Genomic DNA, 24,379 nt, shown 5'->3' on the forward strand with positions numbered 1-24,379 from the left:
TAGGCGGCTTAATGCGCTTAAGTTTCCTAAACAAAATCACGTATCTTTTGATTCAGAGCTGTTTTTTGCTGCATTTTTAAAAGGCAGCACTTGTGTCTGGTGTTGTTCATGCTGGGTTGGAAAAAAAAACGTTACTATTGCATTAAATGTCCTGTAATATATTGTTTATAAAATCTCTATTTACAATAATTATTATTTTCTTATCAAACTTCTCTGATTTACCAGTCTGCACGACAGTTACAGCTGACTTTCACTTTTGAATATTTTTTTTTCTCTGTAGGAAGTTACCATGTTCATCTAGTGGATCTGAGTGGTTCACTCCATCTGTTGATCAGTCTGTCACAGACATTTTTCTCAACGGGAACTGGAGCATGTCTTACCCCTCCCCCTCGTGTCAGTGCAGCACCCCTGAGCGGACAATCATGTTACCGGACTGTCCACCTGGTGCAGGAGGGCTTCCACCACCTGAGGTTAGTGTTTTAACTGCCTTTTAAAGGGAGGGCAGTGCGGTTCCTACTTACCACCTTAAGTTTTAGCAGTTGTGTCCGAGGTACATTGGGCAAGAGACTAAACTAGATGCTAGAAGTAGATGCATTGCTTGTGGCTGCCTCTTACTGTATGGGTGACACAGACGAATATGCTGCAGGAAAAGTGTGTGGAATATTCTAAATAAATAATAAATCAGTGACATAACAGCACAATAAAAATGCTTATCATGGAAGCTTTTGGCTTGCAGTCTGAAAGTTCCAGTCAGCATCATTTTGATTTGAAAATGTAAAGGTACTTACTAACTAGGAATTTGCATTGGATTGCAAAATGTAAATCAGCCTTTTGTGCTGCCGCCTCTTTGTGAAGTAGCGTGCTTGCATGAAAGTAGGGCTAAAATTGATTCCGGTCAAAATGCAGTCAATTCACCATTGCCAGTGATTCAGTTCATCCCCCATACCTGCTAAAAATTCTGTTAAAATATACCCACAATATGTCATTTTACTCTTTCAGGCATATGCCATCCTTTTGCTTTTCACTGCATCCTTTAGGACAAGCAGTTTGAACAGCATAAACTTAGCAAAGGACCTGATCTGTCCTGCTCTCTCACACAAGTCTTGAGAGGTTTGAACGTCTCATACTCCGAAAGTCAATACCAGTCCCACTATAGACCATTACTTTTACAGTACACATGGTCAAATGCCATGTTGAAAGTTGAACCATCTGACCTGATCCAGGTAAGATCGATGAGCAAGTCGGAGATGTCTATAAACAACCACCTGCTGACTGAACGAATCACCATGCAGAGTGAGGAGTAGCATCTCATTTGAAGCTAAATGGTTTGCACTGCTGTCTCCCAATGATAATGAGAAATCTAAGCTTGAGAGAAAATAGACTGCAAAGCTGCCACCTCTACTCCAATGTCATTTTATTAGAGATGGCTCTGTCTGATTACTCGGGCTTTGTGGCATGTGGCTGCATCTTAAGAAATTTGAATTTGGACGCTTCAGTCCTAACCCTACCTAAATCTGGTAATATATGTAAAATATGTTGGTCGAGCAGTTATTTGAAGTATTTTACTCCACGCGGAAGGATGAAAGGAAGAACTTCCTGATCTCCGATACCTGAGATTTAGCTGCAATACGGCATCGGTATTACAAGCTAGCTATAATTTTAGAATTGCAGTTTTACACAGACAATTGGTCTGTGGTGGCACAATTTGCAAAACAAAATGTAATGTAAAGCGCAGGTTGGATAACTTTTTGTTCAGGTTCAGCATCATGACAAACTGCTATTTTGCAACAGACATCCAACGTGAGTTCGAACCAAGTGTCTAACAGCCTAAATTTTTCATATGGTACATTTACTCACAAGTTGGATCTTGTTTCTTCAAAACAATTTCATTAAGGCTGATTCCCACAACCCTTCTCACTACAAGTTGTGTGCATATGTGCTTTCTATTGCTTTTTAACATGACCGTTTTACAGATGAATGTGACAGTATCTGATTTTTGAATGACTTATTATAAAAAAAGCTATCTGTCACTTCAGTGAATTAACACAAAACAGAACAACCACACTAGTGACTTTATTTCTATATATATATGCTTTGTTGAGCAGCTTGCAGTAGTCGTCATCATCAGCACTTGATATACTCATGAAATTGAACATTTATCTCTCAATTGCACGAAGAGCAGACGGCCTTATCAACACTTCCCACTCTATTACACTTAACCTACACCGATTCCACTGACTAATACATCTGCCTCCCAACTAACCTTATGAAGATGTCATTAAAGACAGTTTGTACAGTGCCTGTAAAAAGCCTACGTTTACACCTTTTGGTCACGATCATTGATATAACTTGGCAAAAAGAAATCTTTCTTGTCAAAGTGAAACTGATACAACGTAAACTAATTAATAAAAACAAATAAAGTATACACGCATTTAAAACAACTGAACTAAAAAAAAATCACTGGTTCAGCCAGTTGGTTTTGGAACTCACAAAACTGATTAGACTAGTAAATGTGTAAACTATATTTTTTATTAAATTCTATTAATTTGTAGAGATTTGGTTTTACTTTAAAATAAAGGATTTCATTTGTACTTTTTGCCCAAATTATATAAATAAATCTTTTTAAAGGCACAGCATAAGCATTCTTTGCATGTAAGAAATCCATCACAGCCTCGCATAGTATGACTGCGTTAGGTCTTTATTTATTAGAGCTTGAGCTACTTTTTATTATACATTGAAGCCAGCGGTCAAGTTTTCATTGGCCCACGTGCAAACACACACTTTTGGGTTGAAGTGCCAAAACATCCAAGTAGTGATTATTTTAAAAAATGTGTCAGAGTAATATGATTTTACAGTGTATTTTTATACCTTTTACACATGATCTAATTAGTAAAACTAACACATTTCACCGGTGCTATCTGAAAAAGTAAGTCTTTGTTTTTTGCATGAATTTGTTGAATTAATATAACAAACTATAGAAATGTTTGCCAAAGTCTTTTGATTGCATATAACTTTAATGTAAAAACATCACTTTTGCAGTTACATCAAAATACCATTATATCTAATTAATGTGTGTCTTAGTAAGTCAAGAAAAATTGTGGGGGAATCTAATTACACATTAGACAGTTAAAGTTGTGCTTCAGTGTAGACTGTCATCTCTTATGACTATATACAAGTTTAAACAGTCATTTTGAGTTCAATGTGCAAAGCGGTTGCAAAGCTTCTTTCAGCCTCACTTCTGAGAGAGAAGTGAAGGAGTGTTAATAAAATGTTCTGGCCCAGTTAGGATATTCAGACAGTCATATCCAGATATTTTAAAAAGATTTTGTCTAATAATTGCGGTGGGATTTCTCAAATATTTAACTCCATCTTCATTTGTCATCTTCGAAAAACAAATGAGACAAAATAAAAAAAGACAAGTTGGTAAAGGTAAAAGGACATTTTGAAAGTACCACTCTCTTAACTGTCTTCCAATCCCATATATTATACCTACATAGTATTCCGCTCTTTGTAATGTGCCATTTCACACTCGCCATGGATCTGTAATGCCGCGCTGAACTTGTGCTGCTCCTTCATGTGACAAGGCCATCAGTGGCCACTTCACTGTTTTAAAGGAGCAGCTGTCCCAAAATCGTGTTAGAGGATGATTGTTGAGACAGTCAAACAAGACAAGTGCCCTGTATAACCTTTTCTTTACCGTGACATTCAGTCCTAGCCTGTGACAGCTATGTCAGGGAGTCTCATTTGTTGAGTTGCTGCTTGTATCTTTGTACCATCCCTGGTACTGCGTTAGGCCATCAAGGTCTGTCTTTCCTCATCCTCTTTTTGTGTTTTTTAAAATGAACTCATTCCTCCTCTCAATCTGCTCATTCAACTTAAAACTACCCCACTTTAAAAAAAAAATATTTTTCAATATAGTCTATTCTCTTTTTTTTCTATATAAATGTATGAATTGCTATTTCTCTGGACCTTTACTGCATTTCTGTTTTTTTTTTTTTTTTTTTTTGTGTCCTGCTGTAAGTGCTTGGTACTTTTTGTACACTTAGGCTCAGTAAAAAGACCATTTACAAGCACCCGGTCTTGCCTAGGTCTCGTTACTTTCATTTGCATCAGTCCTCCTTTATTTACAACATCTTATTTTGTTCCAATTTAGATCCTGTAAAAGGATTTTAAATTGACGTTTTTTTTCTTTTCATTTTTTTATGAAAACAACCTTGAGGACACAGTTATTATTATGCAGCAAGATTATGACAGTTGTTTCACTCTGTGGCTAAAGTAACTATAAATTTAGGATAAGAAGCCACAAGTATACAGAGTAGCTGAATATTCTTTGATAGTGTGTTAATTTGTGTGGTGGGAAGATACTGTGTATGAATGTTTGAGATAAAGAAGCTGATTTTGGTCCAATATTATTGTAAAGAACCTTCTCTACCTGCATTGTACTGTAGTTTCTTTAAACATGACAGCAATTGTGTCATAACACACAGTTTCAAATGCAATTCAGTACATAAAGGTCATGAAATGGAAGCATAGTATTATAAAGTGCTGCTGCCATGCCCAGTATATACAGAGAGAGAACTATTGGTCAATAAATATATAAAGAGCATGCTGCTAAACAACCTTAAAGGTATGTACAGTATGCTTATACGTGTTTGGGAACATAGGTATTTCTCATCATTGCTCACCTGTAGACTGTGGCATGTCCAAGGCAGAGACCAACCACAGAAGCTTAGCACATTGTAAGAATGTATTCCCTTTGACCGAAAGCCTTCCCTGATGAATAAATCATGACGGTGTTCCGACTTAACACTAGTTTTCTTTATCTTCTGTCCTGCCCATATTCCAAATATGACCTTGAAAAACTAAAGGAAAGATGAGAAAGAGGGGGGGAAACAAAACATGCACCAGCACCACAGTAGGTAGTGAAATCATTATTTCCATGGAAATCAATTCTGAGGTATTGACTCTTGTTCACTGGTGATATTTAACCTTCATAGATAAATAGGGCGTAATGCGTGACGAAGAATTGACAAAGCCGCCACGTTTACCATATTGCGATTGATGTCTTTATCATTTGGAAACTGGCCTAACTACAGCTTGCTCGCAAATTACTCTCTATGGCCTCATCTCTCAGCTATTGGAGTTCATCGTAGGTTTGCCAGTTGTGTAGAAAGAGGAAAAAAAATTCAAAGTCTTCCAGAAAGAATATACAGCATGTTGTACCTTTAGAAAACAAATAATTAATTTGTTATTTGTCATGATCCCAATTTTTTGTGTAATGTTGATACAGAACATTAAATCACTATGAGTGACAAACTGTTGCTATCTTAAGGTCTCACTTATTGATAATGGTCAACGAAGCCATAATTAATCTGGAAAGTTTGAGTTTCGGGGCAGTTTTTTGCCACAGAAATGTCACCTAGTCCATATTCAAGCTTTGATAACCTGACAGTGTGACACATCATTTCTCTGTTTCAAAACAAAAGCTGAAAGGTTGTTGTCACCTTACGTGAGGTAAATGGCTAGATGAGTCAAATATTTCCCTTCGTTGGACATGTGTAGCTTAGTATTTCATAACCCGGGACAAAATAACCTGAGCAGCTTTCTTCGTTGTCTTGGTTGATCGACACAGTACTCCAGCTGTTGTGATGTGAAACACAATTGCACAACAGACGACCTGTCACATAAATTATTAAAGCATAATACAACTTGCATAAAAACCCAATTAACCTGATCACCACATACAGAACTTGAAAGTCAGAGGACAGGTGACCGTACATCTTAACATAAACTGTTTAATTATGGAAGATTCTGCTTTCCTGTGATTGCTCCTCTTTGTGCGCACTAGATAAAATGTAAATTTTACCTTAGAGGTGGAGCGCGGTATAAACAGTGCCAGGATTAATCAGAACACAGCACAGCCTTTTATCTCTCTGGCGCTGGAGTATAGCGGCTCATTCAACAGATTTGATTACTCCTTAGTTTACATTTCCCTCACCCCTGTTTGCCTCTTCAGCTATCAAGCTACCACTGTGTGGTGGAGAACCGTTGCTATGGACAGAATGCCAAGCTCGCCGAAGTTGTTCCCAGATAGTGAGGAAAAGATGCAGGCTCAGGTATTGCACAATCACGTAATGTTCCCATTTCGGTCTTTTGATGGGGGATATGGACCGAGGCCAAAATAATTAGACCCACGCTGGCTGTATGCTCGGGTATAAATTCCTCGTAAACACAGCAAGAGTGTAAAATCTCTTATTTTTAGTTTTGTTTGTTTCTGAGTTCCTGTGGTTTTTCGAAAGAGAAGCATGTTTGTTCAGAGATAAGCCAAGGTTGCTGTGCCATTCGTCCTCCTTATCTCTGATTCATAAGCCAGATGGGTTCTCTTCTTCCTCTGCCTTCTCCTTGTGTTTGTTCTGTGCTTGGTGATTCCAGTTTTCCTCTTCTCTTTCCTGTATCATCTCCACTGCTCTTTTCTCCAATTTTTAGCTGGTTTCTATCCTCTTTACTCTCCGCTCTCTTATCTTATTTCACTTTTTAGTGGCTTTGTTAATCTCTCTTCATCCCTATACCTACCTTCTGGGTTTACCTCAATTTATCCTCTTATCCTCTTCACTTTACTTCTACTAGCACTGTCATGCACTGCCCTGACTCAGGTAGTGACAAACAGCTTCCTCTCTGAAAATGTACCTTGGGTCAGGGTGCAAGACCCCTGTAGTGCTCGTTTTGCCCTTGCTTTTTAGCCAGTGCTAGGATATTTAAAAAGAGAGGTGTATGAAGTACTAGACAAAGAGTATTACATATTTGTCCATTATATTTTAATTAAGTTTGGAGTATTTTTTTCTAGCATTAAACAAGAATTTTAGCATAACCGGCTGAAAATATACATATAATACGAAGGACCGAGAAGCCTTTAGTTAGACCCATAGATCCAAATGCGAAGCTTCTGCCGGACCGGGCATCATTGATGGTGCAGTACACTCTTAAGCTCGGATAAAGGAATAGGTGTTACGGGACTTTTAATTTCGAGTTCGCTTGTATAACGCAAACTTTTGGGTTAAGTCGACATGTATTTAAGCAGAACAAAAGCGTTCTGACATTACTGTTGCTGAGGCTTCAAACAACATGCTATAGAACTTCTGTTTATTGATTGAAGCCTCTCCTCTTTTTGTTTGCTTGTCCAGCGTTATAAAAAAAGAATGAAAAACACACGCACACCCAAACAAAGAGTTGTGGGCCCAGGAGGGCCAAAGATGCATAACAATGTTTTCTCATACTAGGACGTCCAGTCTTTTGTTGTATAAAGCAAACATAATTGAGACACATGGGTATATGAAACACAACACACCATGTGTACCCAACAGCTTTCACATCGCTCTGTTTGTACATACTGGTAGATAACCAGCGTATCTAGGGGGTATGTTGGTAAACTGTTGCAGTCGGGGGTTTGAATTGCACTTTATCAAGAATCACGCTGCTAATTAACATAGTGTTACCTCTGTAAATAAGCAGGGCTACAACAGCCTGCCGTGTGTGTGTGTGTGTGTGTGTGTGTGTGTGTGTGTGTGTGTGTTGGTGCGCACGTCTCTATCTGTGTGCTGGGAAGTACAACGTGGAGCATGTTCACGGTGGTGTGTCACACCCTCTGTTAATTGGATGTTTGGATGTACCCATTTATCCACAGAAGGGCATCTAAATAGGGTCCTTTGACATTAGACGCAGCTTTCGCAGCTTTAGTGGGGGGTCTAGGTTTCAGCCAGCCTTAATTGACTATTATGATAAGGGTTGGGAGTGTGTGCCCCGTGGCGCTGTGAACAGAGATCACGTGCAAATTTTTATCGCTCTTAAGTTTGGTTGACTCAGTGGTGCTGGCCATCCTGCACTCAGCTACACAAGCACACACGGGCAAAACGACCCCTAATAGTAGCTCATGGTTTATTTTTACCACTTTCAAGAACCTGGTTTTCAGCAGCAGCTGTCGAGCAGAATTGGCGAAGAGCTGTTGAACATTGTAGTACTTGGCGGCTCATAAACCAAATATGTTTCTTCAACCGTTGAGAGAAACGAGAGGTTAAAGGAGGATAAATATTTTGAGTTGTTGTATATTATTTATGTGGTCACAAACACAACTCGTAGTGACACTGTGTGTGATGGATGTGTAAATGTTTGCTGCTTACTAACACGTTGCTAGTTTTAACTTCGGAAGGTGATTATGTGTCAGCATTGTATTTACAGCTTTCCACAAGTGGCCAAAAATCCATTAATGAGAATGTGAGTTTAGGTTCAGTGAAAGAAAAACAATTGTCAAAGTAATACTGTGTATTTTTAACCAACATTTTAACTTTTTTATTTCGGTTTCTTCTTGGCATGAAATAAATGTTCCTTGCCTTTGTCTCTTTTAACAGAGGGTCCAGAACACAACAGACACATTGCTGGATTTAACAGGGCGGAACATGACAGACTTCTTACTCAAGACGTTTGAGCGCTCGGGTAAAACGAGGTAATGCAGGTCAAAGAATGCTAACGTTTTTTTGAAAGTTTTTTTTTGTTTTTTTTCCGATATGCTGCAGTACAATCAGTAGATTTAAAAAAAAAAAAAAAAAAAATCATCATATTGCAATGACTGCTAATCTGGTGACACTTCCAAGCCTTGTGACTGTCCTCACAAGTTGGTCATACAATTTAATTTTTACTTTTTTCACACGACAAAGCCAAGTTACTTTCTGCAGTGCTATTGGCATGTTGGTGCATCCACTTTTGTGAAGGTCACCTGAGAGTTGTACTAATATGAAAGGGCATAATCCTGCACACATCCTTCCGTCTCTACACATTATGCAGTAGTTTGGCTTTGACAAATCCTGCTGGGCTCTTCTTTGATATGCTTCCCTTAACCTGTCCTTTTGTGTATTAAAACATTTGTAGCAAACTGTCAGTAACAGAAATCAGTGAGTAGAATTATTAGTTGTAGGCTTTAGGGCCTGTGCTTAAGTGAATGTTTCTCATGGTTTCACAGTAATATTTGCTTTTGCACTACGCTATGTGTCTTTGTGTATGCGTAGCTATGCACAGTACCAAAATGCAAGTGTCTACGTGTGTGTGTGTGTGTGTGTACCCTTGGCTTTACTAATGCACGCGTTTACCTCCACCTGAGCCTCCCACTTTCTCTTGTTTTTGTCCACCACTTCAGGTATGGAGGGATCTCGGTTGGAGCAATCAACTCTCAAGTCCAGGTGACAGAGGCAACAATCGAAGCTGCTTTCGGGGATCTAAAAAACCTCTTTAGGTCATTTCAGGTACAGTTTTTGATAAGTACTAGCCTTCACTAAGTCATACCTGTTGATGCTTTTGAATTATTTTAACTTCTTTCTGCTAGGAAAAAACTATGTATTGCAGTACATGGTCAGACATGGTGTGCACTTGGAAAATAGCCCAGGGGCTCTAACAAAGACCCCTTATGTTTATTATTTGTAAATTAACAAGACAAAGGTATAAAACCAAGAATAAAATAACTTTGTCACTAACAACTTGACATCGTTTATGAATTCTGTGCTGCAACTCTTGGTCCAAAATTAAATTAAATTAAATTGGTTCAGGAGCTTTTTTTTCTGCTGCTGTCAATGTTGCAGTAGGTCACTCCTAATTTGAGGGTGGCATTCTTTGTTTGATTTTCCCTGCGTCTTAGATACAGGTGATTCCATTTGTAGTGGAGTTTTAGTTGCTGCTTAAATCTCGAATTATTAAAAAAAAAAAAACCAATAAAAGCAAAGAAGAGAAGTGGTTTTGATTCTTCTGATCCATTTTGTCGAGTGTCCATGGCAACAGGCTGTGATTGTCCGTGCATTGTTTGAGTAAATCGAGAAATCTGGTTCTATACAGAGCGAGAACACACACATTCACAAACATTGTTTTTTTTCTCTCACATTTATTTAACCTCATCTACTTCAGCTACCTCGGCTCAATACATGTAAATACACTTCTACTCAAACACAGTCATTCTTGAACTTCACACCACCTTTTTGTCCCCTCCTTGCATCTCTCTATCCCACTTTCTCAGGCTCACCCACATTCGCTCACCGTCTCATTAACATTTCAAATTTTGGACGTTCAAACTACTTTGAGATCAGCACATAGCTTTGCCCCCCAAGCATCTCCGGTCTCATCCCTACCCTGGCTCCCGGATCTCGCTGCTAATGTGACTTTAATTCGTGCAGCAGTGATGATGTAACTCTAATGGCCGGGCATTAGCTGTCCCAGCTCTGCGTTCCGTGTTATTAAAGTGCTACACTGTCCTTGGGAAATGTCTGGCTCTCTGCTGCATTGGATGTGAGACGGTAACGGGAGGTAGCGTGCTTTTGCACTCTGAGCCACCTGCGACGACTGGGAAGTGGGTTTTGAAATGTCTATGTAATTGCATTTCCTCTGTCTAGCAGGTAGAAATGGGGTTCTGTCGCAGGAGCTGACGGGAACGATCGGAACAAGAAAGCCTGTGTGCTGGAAATTGTGTAATTAAGCTGAGGAATGTATCTCAGATGGCACAGCATGTTATGTAGATGGTTAATGTCTCTGCTGTTCCCTGAAATATTTCTGCAACCCCCTGAAACAATATTTTATTATTATTAAAATAATTCAGAAAAATAAGCCCCCAGTTTAACAAACCGTGAGCTCCCTACTGGCAAGTTTTTAAATACACTCTCACCCACACTGGCAGACAGACCATATGACCACTGAACTGTGCAGGCCACTTTGGAATACTCGCCAAAAAAAGTCTCCACACACTTGAGTGGCTTTATTACTGTGTCGTTAGCCGTGGCACCGGCAGGTCCACTGGCCAAACCAGCCTTGTCATTGTCCTTGAGCTGGGAGGAGTTTTTCAAGGATTAGGCTCAGGCAGCTGCCGGCCCACTTCTCATCTCATCTTATCCTCCGCTAATCCTCAGGATGGCCGCCTCTCGTTGGTGGTGGTTGCTGCCTGGCACGATGCAAACCGGAGTAAAGTGAAAGCACAAAATACAGTAAAGGTTCCTTAGCTTTTGCTGGAGGAAGCATTACAGACAAGAGTAGGAGTCGTGTTCTCTGCCCGGTATATGAATAGGTAATGACTTGGAACAGAGGGGTGTTACAAACACAAATACTGCTGTCAGCATAGATGGGGGCGTTTTGTTCCCTCCTCTTTCGCACTGTGATCATTCATGCTGCGTTACTGAGCTGATGTGTAAACATTTTGTTATGCCAGAGGAGCATAGTGGATCTATCGCAGGGCAAAAAAAGAATGCCCTGAATAAATTCTTTCAGAAATGTCTCCACATTTCTGTGGTGTCACTGTGTTGTGTACAACTGCCTGAGTGAAGGATTGTGGGATAGAAAAAGATGCAACAGCTATGATCTCCTCAGTCCCTTGTCCTTAGGTAGCTATCTTGGGGGCTGGAGATACACCTCTGTGGCTGTTTCCCCCCCCCCCCCACTCGCTCTTTCAGTGCAGACAAGCACTTGCACCTGAGCACACTCTTGAATTCTTGGGGATGTCTCTCTTGATTTTTCTGCACTTATTTTTTCCGCCCAACACCTCTCTCCCCAGTTGTCACCAGCACTTTTCCACCACCGACCTCTCCTCTATCCATGCCACATCCACTTTCCTTTCTTTTCCCTCCTCTTCTCTGCTATAGCCCTGCAATGAAGGATGAGTCCAACAGGAGGTCTATTTGCATTTATATCACACATGTAATGTGCTCAGCACTCTTATGGCTGGGTTGAACAGCATGATATCAACATGACACTTTGGAAATCACATGCCTGTCATCTCAAGCTCCCATCCCAAGGCTCATTTCACAAGAAACATGAGAGGAGTAGAGCAGATTTTAATGCAACCTGTCCAGTCTACCCTCTCTCTCTCTGCCATTTTCATCTCCTCCCCTCAAAACAAAATTAAGCAAACACTTTTTGAAAAACACTTTTTTTCCTGTTTTCATTTCTGTTTTAATACAGTATGAGTGCTGCATGAAGACATACTACTGTACTCAAAACTGATTGGTGCTGTTGGGTTATTAGACAATTTTTGTTACTTGTGAATTTGGTTTCATGTTCTCTCTTGATTTTAATTATTTCGCAAAATTTATGAGACGGAAACGTCAAAGGGGGGGAGAAGCTACTGCATACTGAAATTCCAGGGGACCCCCGCCCCCCCCCTCTCTTCCCCACAACTCTGAGCAAGTGGCTGAGTTTACCCGAAATGCTCTCTGGAAGTCTTAATTCTTGTCTCACTCTGCCTCATGTTTTGCATTTCAAAGAGTAGTAGTGGTTCTCCAAGTGTATCCAATTAAGTCTCCAGCTCACTTTTTTTTTCTTGTTTTCCTTCATCTTCATTAGAGTAATGTGACCGATCAGATCCTGCAGAAGTCTGAGACGCTCCTGAAGAATCTGGGAACCAGGGACAACGTGAAGGTATTGTATTAATTGCCAGGTGCTTCTTTGCAATACTGTTAGATTAGATCCAATAAGATGAAACTTTAATGAGGCAGAGGCAAAACAAGGTTGGCTCTGTTTAGATTTATATGGAGGAATACTAGTAATTAATAGGAATAGGAAACTGGTAGAGACAGTGAAGGGGTTAACCACCTATTCACCTTTGTACTTTTACCTAAGATAATGTATGTTGCCATAAATTCTTAATGACCCTTTTTTTGCATCAACTCTTATAGCATATGTACAAATAATGACGCCTTGAATTATATAAATTTAGGGAATGGGCTGATGATCCTATCTTTTAATGCAACTTTATTTTTTCCAGCTGCAGAGGACACAAAACAGAGCAACTCAATTACTAACAGCAATTTTACTTTTAAAATTAAATAAGTGCGAGCCCAGCCGCAAGCTTCCCTGACAGCAGTAAATACAAATGATATGCTTTCATCTATTTCATTGTGTAATGTGCAAAAAAGCAGTCCCGAAGGTTTAAGTACACAATTTAAGTTGACTACAAATTGGAGTTGAATATCTGGAGGTAAGAAAAAAATCCTGATTATATCACTTATAGTGAGACTAGAGTTTTTTTTTCCTCTCCAAAACAAATTCATGTTTAAAGTGGTTTCAGAAGTAAAATGGGAGTGTCTTCTTACTCACTCCATACCACCCTCATGTATTTAGCAGTCTTTTTACTTGTGGGTGGCTTGAAAAAAATCTAAAGATTTTTTTTAGCTGCACAGCTTTTCAGAAACTACAGGAGCAGGGAAACATAATAAAGAGAATAATAAGATGATTTTTTTGTTGATGTGTGTGTCCGACATACGGTGAAAATAGAATGAAGGAGAGCCGCAAACGGGTAGAGATACACAAGTATGTGTGCGAGCATACGTGTGTGTGTGTGTGTGCAGCTGGGCTTCTCCATGTCCTCCTCTGTGATGCAGTGTTATGTTAGGCCGACACTCAAACACTATTCACTCTTAATTAGCGCACTGCACTGTCAGTGGGGAGTCCTCTTTCACTCCCACTCCCTTTCATCCATTCTTTTTCTTCTACAGCCCAGCAGCCATAAGAGAATCACTTACATTCACAAGAAAGTGTCTTTTTTTTTTTTTTTTTTTTAACTTTGCGTCTGCAGCTAGCACACCATGCGACATCAGGATTTGGCATTCATTGCAGGCCTTTATCTTCTATTAAGTCAAAAGAAATGTTTTTAGTTCTGTAGTCTAATCTTATGGAACAGTATGTCTCCCAAAATGTTCTGAGGGATGATTAATCCTTTCTCATCGTCTTTGTGCACTAAATGGACTAAAATCTGTCTCTTACAGTCTTGTAGCCATTATAAGAGACAAATATATAAACACACACAAACGCATAATAGAAAATATGTACTGCACAAAGGACCTCAGTGTAAATGATAAAAGTAACTCCTCACTGGCAATTCTTTCATTTCTTCATCTTTCATTGTTTCAACTGTGAAAAACAAAAGGTTTATGAGTGATTTATCATATAAAGTCACTTTAGAAAATATTCAACCTCCTTCACATTTTGGACATGTTATAGTGTTGTAATTTTTAAAAAATAAAAACATACAACAATAATTAAAACCCCCTTGTGATACATACTGTTTGCGTAGATTGACTTGACTGGAGTCCATCTGTGGCAATCTGAATTCATTGGGGCATAGTTTAGAAAGACACACAGGCCACACTTTGTAGATAGTAATATACGTCTCATGCGATTATAGAGCCTCTACCTGTTTCTCTGAGTGCCAGAGTTTGTGAATGTCTTGGCAGGTGTGGTTCTACAACAGAGCGTGGCATGGCATGGTGTCCTTCCTCGGTGTAGCCAACAACGCCATCCTGAGGGGAAACCTGCCTGCAGGAAAGGATCCCCGCCAGTACGGCATCTCTGTGTCCAATCACCCTCTGAACCTCACCAAGGAGCAGCTCTCTTTCATGGCCATGTGAGTCACAACACCGAAAATCTACATCTGCATCTGTGTTATACAGCAGACAGTGAAATGGACTGAGTCGGTGTGGGGTTCAGTTTTGCGGAGCAAAGGAAATTCATTATTAGTCCTGATAACATTGTCTGAAAAAGAGGACTGTCACAAACTGCCAACACAACTGTGCTTGGGTGGCTTTGTTGGGATAAAATATTGTATGTACAACCTAATTTTGAATCCCTATACATAAAACTAATGCATGTTGTGTCAAGGATCTAAACCTGTGCAGAAAACACTCCATTGTGTTTGCATCATATGCTGCAATTATTTCAAGAAGCTGCAGCTGAAAACCTTGCCCACAGATTCTCACTCAAAATGTCGACATGTAGGGCTGTTAAATTTCATTTTCTGTTGTTGGCCGACACACTTTTTTTGTTTTCTGACAATAGCATGCAGTTCTATGACAATGAGAGATAGATGTCGGCTGGGAAGCTGAGAGGGATGGGACAGAGAGAGACAGACAGAGCAGTGGAGTGGGAGGAAAACAAAGTGGAGACAGCCCAAAAAAAGAGGAACAGATGAATGAGACAATACAATAGGAAGTGCAAGACAGACAGATAGATAGATAGATAGATGAGGGACTCTTTTGAGTATGCACAGATTTATATGCCCTTGGGAGATCCTTACAAGGATATACTATTTATTTTTTCCTCATGCTTTATCCCAGGGCTAGCAAGAGAGTAGCTCCCCATGAGAGTCTGAGATTAATGACATGCTAAATCACAACATGCAGGCTCATACCATATGGATCTGTTTTCTGTGTTTTGTTTTCTGATTATGACCAACGATTTCTGTGTGTATTCTTCCCCATAATCTGTTGTCAATATTTAGCCTTTTGGCCGCGCAGAGACCAAACTGTAATCAACACTTTTATTGGAAAGCTGTGGGGATACATCCCACTGCAGTGAATTGCCGTCCCATAGCCACAACTCCTGACATCATAAAGGCAATTCAGTGGCTGCTACCAATCACCACGCAGTAGCAGTTTTCTCTGTACTCTACACTGGTGCTGCGGCGCAATACTCAGCCAGGTATTTATGTAGTGATCAGTTGCTGACGACAGCTCTGAGTTAGGGAGGGGGACTGCGTCAGGGTTAGGAGATAATTACGATCGGCTGCCTACCATGGATTCAGGATGAGCCTCTTTTCTTCTTTTTCTACCTCTGTGCAGAGTTTGGCAACTACAATTTATATACCGTGATTTCCAGATGAGCATGGATACTCCTTCACTGTCAAACAAGTGGTTTCAGCATAAGAATAGGGGCAAGAGACTAGTTGAGCAGATGACCGAGCACGATGGAAGTCAGTTGCTTAAAAGCTTCTATTATCAAAATATTTTCAATGAACAACCGAATGACAGAGCGTGATGTGAAAGGTGCTGCTCATAGTGACAAACCCGCAAAGCCTAATCACAGATTCATAAGGTCACGTCAGCTCTACAGGCAATTTAACTGTCTTTTAGCTTATTGTTTTAGTTTAAATGCCCGCAGTACCAGCACGTTAGCCATAAAACTTCACAGGCGATAATTTGTCAGATTTTGTGTTTTTGGCTTGGTCCATAATGCCTGTGTCCAGAAGTATTAGTTTTGCAGCTTTGAGTGCTTACATGCTCGGAATAAAATACCCACATTTCTCTGTTCCCTGTTACTTTAGGAAGCTGTTTATCTTATTGTGAATGCTGTGATTATTTGCTTGCTGTTAGCCAAAGTAATGTTTGTGAATTCTGGCGTTGTTTGTCTTTGTGACCGCAGAAAAACCAGAAGCAAAGAAAGCCTCAAACAGCCGAAAATATTTCTGTGCCGTGTAAAAACAACCTGAAAGCTAAGGAAAGCTCAGAAGTCATTTCCATTCCTCATTGACCCCTCCCTAAATTAATTGGCAAGACAACCGTTAGAGCTGTTACAATGATAATAAATCATCACTACTGACTTGTTCCCCAGAATTTCACTGCCATCTTACTCTAAGTGACGATCCTCCTCCAGTACGCTTCACGACCAGTTTCAATGCCTGTGATGTCACGAGCCACAAAAATCGTGGAGAAAAGAAAACCTGTGCTTACAGCCATCAAAATTACCACTTCACTCACACCGAGGTGTCTGCTTCATCTGCAGCGGCACAAAAATGAGGCCTTCCAATTTGCTCTCATCTGGTCATCTTCAGAAATGTCAGACTTTGGCAGCATTTCAGCTTGTGGAGACACATGTTTCACTTCTTAATTGATGAGGAATTTCAATTTGGCAACTGACAAAAACCTCTTAGCAGCCTGTTGAATTTGATGTGTAATTTGGTGCTGCGAATTAACATGTTTCTGATTGTTTTTGAGCCTGCTTTCTGCAGAAATATCCCATTTTTAAAAAAAATCACATGTGCTTGAACTATTAACTTATAATTGACTTGTATCAAAATTGACATATTTCTCTTGCTCCACGATAAAAATAATGAGCTAAATGTTGTCCCTGGGGCTTCGGATTTGATAATTATTTTTTGCTTTCAGCCCCCATATACTACTTTAAAATTTCAGTCTATGCCCTGCACCTCTGTAAAGCTTTACTCCCACTTCTCATCTTTCTTGCTCTTCCATTATTAGTTAATTAGCAGATTGCTTACCCTCCTCTTCACAGCAATTAGCCAGCTTCAAGCATTCGGGGTTAGATCATTCACAGCTTTGTCCCCTACAGTACATTATCTCCCCACCCAAGCAGAGCACGCAGCCCTTGAAACCTCTTGAAATGTGGGCAGGCACCCACTGCGGTAAATGATTTTATATTTATGTGTTCTAATTGCATCTGTTTGGTGATGATAAATACTGCCATGTAGCCACACAGGGTAACTTATTTAATATGCTAATTTCGCACTAGTCTAGAAGTCTTGTGAGAGATTATCACTGGCTGAGGGTGAGGATAACTGTTGGGGGGGGGGGGGGGGTTAAAAGAATACACCACAGTTTATTCCAATGCTAATTGAGCAGACACAGCGAAGGACATTTTCAAAGGTTGCATGGCATAAATGAAGATTCATAACAGTGAAATGAAGGTCATCTTGGAGGACAAAGGGAAATTCTCATCACTGCTCCTCTGCTCTCATAACCTGTTGGCTGGTGGGGACACTGAATTGGCCTGTCGTGACCACGACAAGCTTTTCCACTAAAAGCGTTTCCAGTGCTTTTCATTAGGTGTTGCTTGTCTAATTAAGTCATCTGTACAAACCGAATTAGTTCAATCAATCACTTCTGTAGGTGTAATAAAATTTGCTAGGTAAAGTGGATTCACTGCATAACAGGAAGTGACCCAAATGCTGCTGCAACACAGTGTAAATGTCATCTGGCTCATTTCCTGGGAACAGGAGAGTCAGCCACAGAGCTGTTTACTTTTCTTGGAAGCTCTTCACTTTAATTCAGCAATTTGTTTTTTAGAAGTGACAAAATCTTGAGTACACTTTTCCCATAGCACCATGTTGATTCTTAACCTTTTCTTCTTTTTTTCTTCTAATGACTGCGGTGATTATAAATATTTTTGGCCTTGAGGATGTTGGAAGAGGAAGTTGTATGTGAATGCTTTGGTATACAGCAGTGGGTAGTGCTCACTGAGATGGCAAATCAAGAGTGGAGGTATTCCATATAAATATAATCAGTTCCTCGAGAAGAATGGAACCATTTAATTTAGATTCAATTTAAGTTAAAGTTGTCTGTGTCATGAAGATATATCATATTGCAATTTATGTGGCAATTTTCTTCCAAAGCTATTTACACCTCCCTAAGGGGAGACCTCATACTGTATATTATGGCATACGGACACCCAGTAGTAAGGCTACAACTAATATTTGCTTACATTTTTCTTTGTGATATGAATTCTCTTTTTCTAATATCAAGAAAGATGTTTCAACCTTAAAAAGTGAAATGAATCATTAACAAATGTCTTCAGGATATTTTGACGTGTCCTAGTACACTCGAATATCTGCACTCAACTTTCTGTTTGCTGTGCCTTATTCAATCCCAGGGCCACAACCTCCACTGACGTAGTGGTGTCCATCTGCGTTATCTTCGCCATGTCCTTCATCCCTGCCAGCTTTGTCCTCTTTCTCATCCAAGAGAGGGTGAACAAAGCCAAGCATCTGCAATTTGTCAGTGGAGTAAACCCAGCTGTCTACTGGGTGGCCAATTTTGCCTGGGACATGGTGAGTACCTGCTTCCCCAAGTTGCTGTATCACATCCTAATTCATCATCACGTCTTCAGGTACAGTGTAGTTTAGACCCTGTATCACCTGAGAAGATAAATTTCGGTGCAAACTTTATTACATATGCTATATGTTGGTTAACCAAAGCCAGACTCCTGTGCCGTAGGCCTTATTTTACCTTGCTTTGATAATCTATGAGGTATTTTTTCCACCTAAGGCTCTGAGTGTGTGGTGGTGGGGGGTGCTTTGTAATTGATAACGTATCTTTGACACGGCTGACTTCTGGGGAAAGCTTCACCTGAGCAACAGTCATTGGCTAAGGGTTTAATTATCGACACTGCCTTCCCCCCGCTGGTTATGCTCTATGGGTTTACCTGCAGTTTCCCTGTGGCATAATGGAAGTAAACATTTTATCAGGTACCCTTTATTTAAAAAAAAAAAAATCTAAAAAGCCATCAGGGCGCTCATCATTATGGTGGATAAATGCTGTCTGAGTGGAAGACAGATGATTCCCAAGGAGCCAGTCTAATGATTCTAGCCTAAAGCTCTCTGTATTAGCATGCAAGCTCTATCAACAATAGACATATTACAGGGAGTCCTAGATCCAAGCGCCTTAATATTTCAGTGTAACTTTTTTTCTATAAAGTGTTAACACACATGAATCATTGTATATTGACACATTCTATATGTTTTATCTATAGTAAAGTACATCACTTATCCTCCACTGGAAAAAAGCTCTGTAGACGAATGAAACGTGAATCCAATGTAGGATGTATAACAGCATTACACAACTTACAATACAAGTTCAGTATGTTTGTCTTTTCATGATAAATACATTTATTGATATTTGTTAGAAAATATTAAGCAGAATATGTGTGAGTCTACACATCCTTTAAGTTTTGTATGAACATGAGAAAAGAAGGTCAAAAGCAAAGTCACCCTAAAAAGCGATGTTTAAACGATGCACAGGCCTCCAACTCTGATTGCTGAAGCTACTTATTGTTTCCTTTGCTCGTCTGTTTTTCCACCACAGTGTAACTACATCATCCCATGCTTGATTGTGATTGTGATCTTCCTCGGTTTTCAACAAAAAGCCTATGTTTCTCCTCCAAACCTGCCTGCTTTGATTCTGCTGCTTGTTTTGTACGGGTAAGTACACAATAATACTTTCTGTATTTGCCTCTTAAAAGTTGTCAATGTCAATCACTTCATGAGTGATGGCAGGTTTTAAATCTTTAATTAATTATTTTAATGAAATACTCAAAACAAAGGTTTACTTTTTTCATGACAAGTTGGGTCTGTTCACTTTGTATCTTCTTTCAATTACAGCAACATCTGTCAGATCTGACCTTTGTCTTTGTACATACGTAATATCTTCTGGGGAGGCAAACAAGAAAACATTATAGTAGTATTCATGTCATGCTGAGTATATGCTTGCTACATGCTTGTTTGGGCCAGCGATGCTGCTGCTGGCTTGTGTGTATAGTTAGTTGACTTCCTTTGTAAATTAAGGTAGCAAGAAATGTCGCTTAGTTTGAAGACCATCACTTCTCATTATTTGATTCATAAAAGGCAGGTACTACGCTCAATTTCTGCTGAGTCTGCAAAGAAAACCAATGAAAATCCATATGTTAATGAGGTGTTACATGGAGAACACCATGAACATCTGTCACACTGTCAGAAACACCCAGCAAAGTCAAAAATATCAAATGAAGTCAAACATTACACATTGATAACTCATGAATAAAAATGTATTTCAGACATTTTTTCTAAATGACAAATATTTTACTGCTCCACTGACTCTTCAGAGGTGTAGTGGTGCATAAAAGCATGAATGCAGCACATACCATCTTTGAGTAAGGGATTCAATCTCAAAGAAGAAAACAAGTTTGACAAAAAGTGTAAAAAAAACAAAAAAAACAAACAAGTATCTTTTGGAGTCGGTCAGCAGCAAATCATTTTAGACTGATTGTTGCTATTTGTTGAGACTTTTGTTCCTGGGGAGCTGCAAGCCTGGAGGGAGCCACTGTCTGACAAGCAAACTGTGCGAACAAATTTGTCTCTCCTGACGTGGCTCCATAACTTGCTAGCTTCATAGCTAATTGGTCACACACAACTGTAAAAATGAAGCAAACGCACAAACGCAAGATTGTAAACTTGTTGGTAAGAAAAAAAAAAAAACCTGTCTGACCGCAGCTAAAGAAGACATGGAGATGTAATGTTAGAGAACGGTGGCATAATGGTGGCAATTTTGGGGGGGGGGTGTATCTCCGAGTAGTTGGGAAAGTAATAGAAACAAACCATTGCAAGTAAAAGTTGTGCACAGAAACTGTGTGTAAACTATCATAGTCAGAAGCCAGTCAATTACCCTATATAAAGTACTATAATAACTATAAGGCTCTTACTGATGCACAACTATGAAGTAGTGGACAGCATTTCACTGCAGCTAATTTTAAGCGTTTCATGGCGAGTACTTAATGTATACCAGTGCACCATATTTTAGACACTCAGCACATCATTTGTGTTGAAAGTCTTCATCTGTAAAATGACTCTTCTGTCAAATAAATGTAGGCCCGTAGATGCTCCCACCACTACACCGCTGCCTTACAAATACCTCTAATATATGGCAGTAACGAGCACAGTGGCAATTACTGTGCCGTAGAGCTTTTATGGGTCACTTACTGGACATGCAAATGATCAGAGGAGGCTGGCGGTGCCATGAAACTGGAGTGCAGCTATGTGTAATTTTAACTTTTCTATAGTTTTGATTGAAATCAGGTCAGAGAACTGTTGTTTCCCCGTGTTGTTCTCTTTAGGTGGTCTATCGTTCCCATGATGTACCCCGCCTCCTTCATCTTCAGTGTGCCCAGCACAGCCTACGTGGTGCTGACTTGCATCAACCTCTTCATCGGTATTAATGGCAGCGTGGCCACCTTTGTTATGGAGCTCTTTGATGATGATGTAAGTGGCAGTCACACACACACACACACGAGCACACACATTCTGAAGGGAAAAACAAGACACTCGTGTAGATACGGATGTGGCTGAAAACTGTTTTTGTGCTTTCAAAAGAAGACACAATTTTATTCTGAAATACGCTGCATCTGACAAAAGTAAAAATTGTAATCCACTGCTCTCTGTTGCATGTTTTTTTACAACTGGGGTATTGATTTTCATTTTTGATGTAGCATTATTTTAAATAATACAACAAGTGAAAAAGACATTGACAGAAGTTTGGGACTCTAAAAATAACACTTAAATAACAGCCTTTTCAGGCAATCACTGCAGTCGAGCATGAGAGGGGCCCACTCCCATTATCTGTTTTTTTTTGGGGGGGGGGGGGGGGTTGGATTGGATTCAGATCAGGATGTTTCCTCCTCATTCTGTCTTGGTGCATTTAGATATACAGTGTGTTTTCAGTTATTATCCTCTTGGAGGAGCCATGACCTGCAACTGAGACGGTGCCCTCTCGCCACGGGCAATATGTTTCTCTCCACAACACTTTGATGATCTCTGTGTTTTCATCACTTCCTGCACAGATTCAAGGCCTGTGTCAGACCCAGCGAAGCAAACCCATAACATAAGCTACAGTAGCTGAGGCTCTTCCATGTTTCACAGTGGGGATGATGTACTTTTCTTTGAAAGGCTCATTTTTTCTCTTCTGTCAACCTACAGTTGATGTATCTTACCAAAAAGCTCCTATTTCGTTTCGCCTGTCTAAAGAACATTCTCCCAGGAGCATTGTGGCTTGTCAGCATGCATTTTAGTAAACCCTAGTCAGTTTTTATATGGTGGTGTCTTTCTGGTTCTTCTGCCTTCCCAGAGAGTGAAGTATGGTGTAACAGGACAGCATTAGTTTGGGTCATTTTAGTAAAAATTCTGTTGTTTTATAGCAAACCAAAATGCATGTAAGCTCAAGGGACAAAGCATGTTTCAATTTTAACACTTTGAAATTATTTGAAAAGGGAAGGTTAAACCACGCCTGCATATGCAATTTTAACACAACACAAGATGCAGTTCCTGTGAAAGAGCAGGCACAGACACACACGCAGTCTCCCATAGCTGCATATCATTATATTTGGAAGCTATAGCAGCGTATGGCTAATTTGACTTTAAATCATAGATAAGTGCTCTGTGTTCTTGAAGCAAAGGCTTCCTTGCACATGTAGGTGCGAGCATGTACCCGAGCGGTGTAACTCTTAATATATTTCCTTTATCCTCTAAAGGGTTTTTTTTTTTTTTTTTTAAAGGAGTTATTTTCCCTATTCTCTTTAATGTTTAATCGTTTGGTGAGAATTGGGTCTTGGGAGAACTTTTCTCATCCATCTTTCAGCAACTGTTCATTTTAACTGCAAGCTGCTTCTGTCTCCAGGGAATCAAAAGACAAAGACACTAAAAAAGAGCTAAATAACAAATGGAGAGCTGAGTTTGTAGGGGAAGGCAGGGGGAGGAGGGCGTCAACTGTCACTCATTTGGCTTGTGATTATAATGTAAATCACATATCATTCAAATAAGAAAGTATGGCCTCCAGCAAGAGTTTTTGTAATAGCCGGTGCACTCAGTAGCAGAACCCTGGTTTCTTACAGGTGGTTATCATTTAGAAAAGTGTTTGCTTTACAGCTTTTTCATTTGGTCTTTGAACTAAATGTGTCTAATTTGATTTGCAGACTTCATTGTTATTTGCCCGATTAGCATACATCACCCACACTAGGATTTTCCCACTTGATATTTTTAGACTGCCGCTGATCAGTCATTCCTTGTCAACAGACACAACAGTGCTTCACTTGCTGACAAGCTGCTTAAACATCTGATGCTTCATCAGAATGTCTCCCACTGCTCTGAGCCGGCACTACAGACGGAGCGTAATGTTGTCTGAAAGACTTTGCCTCTGCACACTCTGTCCCCTTTTGACGCGCCTGCCTCTGACTTGATGTTTCCTCTGGCGCCGCTCTGCAATGGCATGGGATGTTTCCTGTCTCCTAACGAGGCTGTCTCATTTGCATTGTGATTTCATTATCACTATCATTCATTATCAATTTGTGTTTTCATCTGGCACATCTCTCTTCAAACAAAGTCACTGTTGCCATTTTGTTGTCTCTGCATTTAATTTATTTATTGATGCAGTGTTAGCGGAGCTTAGCACTCATAAAGGGCACCACTGGGGATAATTTAATGGGCTGTATGTTGTCCACCAGCAGTGTAAAGGGATGGATTTACTGCACACTCCTCTCGTCCAACACATTAGGGACAGAGAGAGTTTCTCGGAGACTTGAGTGACAGGGGTCCATGATAATTCAACTGATCTGACTGAGTTTTGCTGCTGATCAGAGAATTTTATAGGTCAACATCAATCATCAAGTGTTATTACTTTTCAGGTTTCCCGTGCCCCCGTTCAGATTGAATATGTCTATAGTACAGATTGATTGTAGATAGAGACATGGCTAAAGACAGAGAGAGAGAGAGAGTGAGATCTATATAGATAAATAAATAATATAGCGCCTGAGTTCAGCAGAAAGGGTAGATCTAGCCTTCTCCTTCTGCCGCTTGTACTGTTTTAAAGCTTTTTCATCTTTAGACTCCTCATCGGTGGCATTAGTTAAACAACGCCAGTCAAAAGTAAAGCTGCAGGCTGCAATCTGATCACTGTTTTCAAGCGCAGACTGAATGTGGATCCCTTTTGGGCACAGCACTACTTTTTTCCAAGATAGGAAATAGAAAAAGTAACCGCAGTGTTACAGACTCTGT

General features: G+C 39.9%; 1 protein-coding gene across 8 annotated transcripts in view; it reads left to right on the plus strand.

The window, feature by feature from the left end:
• The window catches only part of LOC137137369 (phospholipid-transporting ATPase ABCA1-like), a 139,495-nt gene that overhangs the window by 79,676 nt on the left and 35,440 nt on the right, over positions 1–24,379 (plus strand). For all 8 annotated transcript variants that reach the window (XM_067523554.1, XM_067523553.1, XM_067523551.1 and 5 more), the window contains 8 exons: positions 281–470; positions 8,403–8,497; positions 9,185–9,290; positions 12,361–12,435; positions 14,250–14,419; positions 18,457–18,634; positions 19,668–19,783; positions 21,451–21,595. In XM_067523554.1, the coding sequence (XP_067379655.1) occupies positions 281–470; positions 8,403–8,497; positions 9,185–9,290; positions 12,361–12,435; positions 14,250–14,419; positions 18,457–18,634; positions 19,668–19,783; positions 21,451–21,595 (1,075 nt within the window). The remainder of the gene's footprint in view (positions 1–280; positions 471–8,402; positions 8,498–9,184; positions 9,291–12,360; positions 12,436–14,249; positions 14,420–18,456; positions 18,635–19,667; positions 19,784–21,450; positions 21,596–24,379) is intronic.

The sequence above is a fragment of the Channa argus genome, chromosome 12 (genome assembly GCF_033026475.1).
Source record: "Channa argus isolate prfri chromosome 12, Channa argus male v1.0, whole genome shotgun sequence".
Classification (NCBI taxonomy): domain Eukaryota; kingdom Metazoa; phylum Chordata; class Actinopteri; order Anabantiformes; family Channidae; genus Channa; species Channa argus.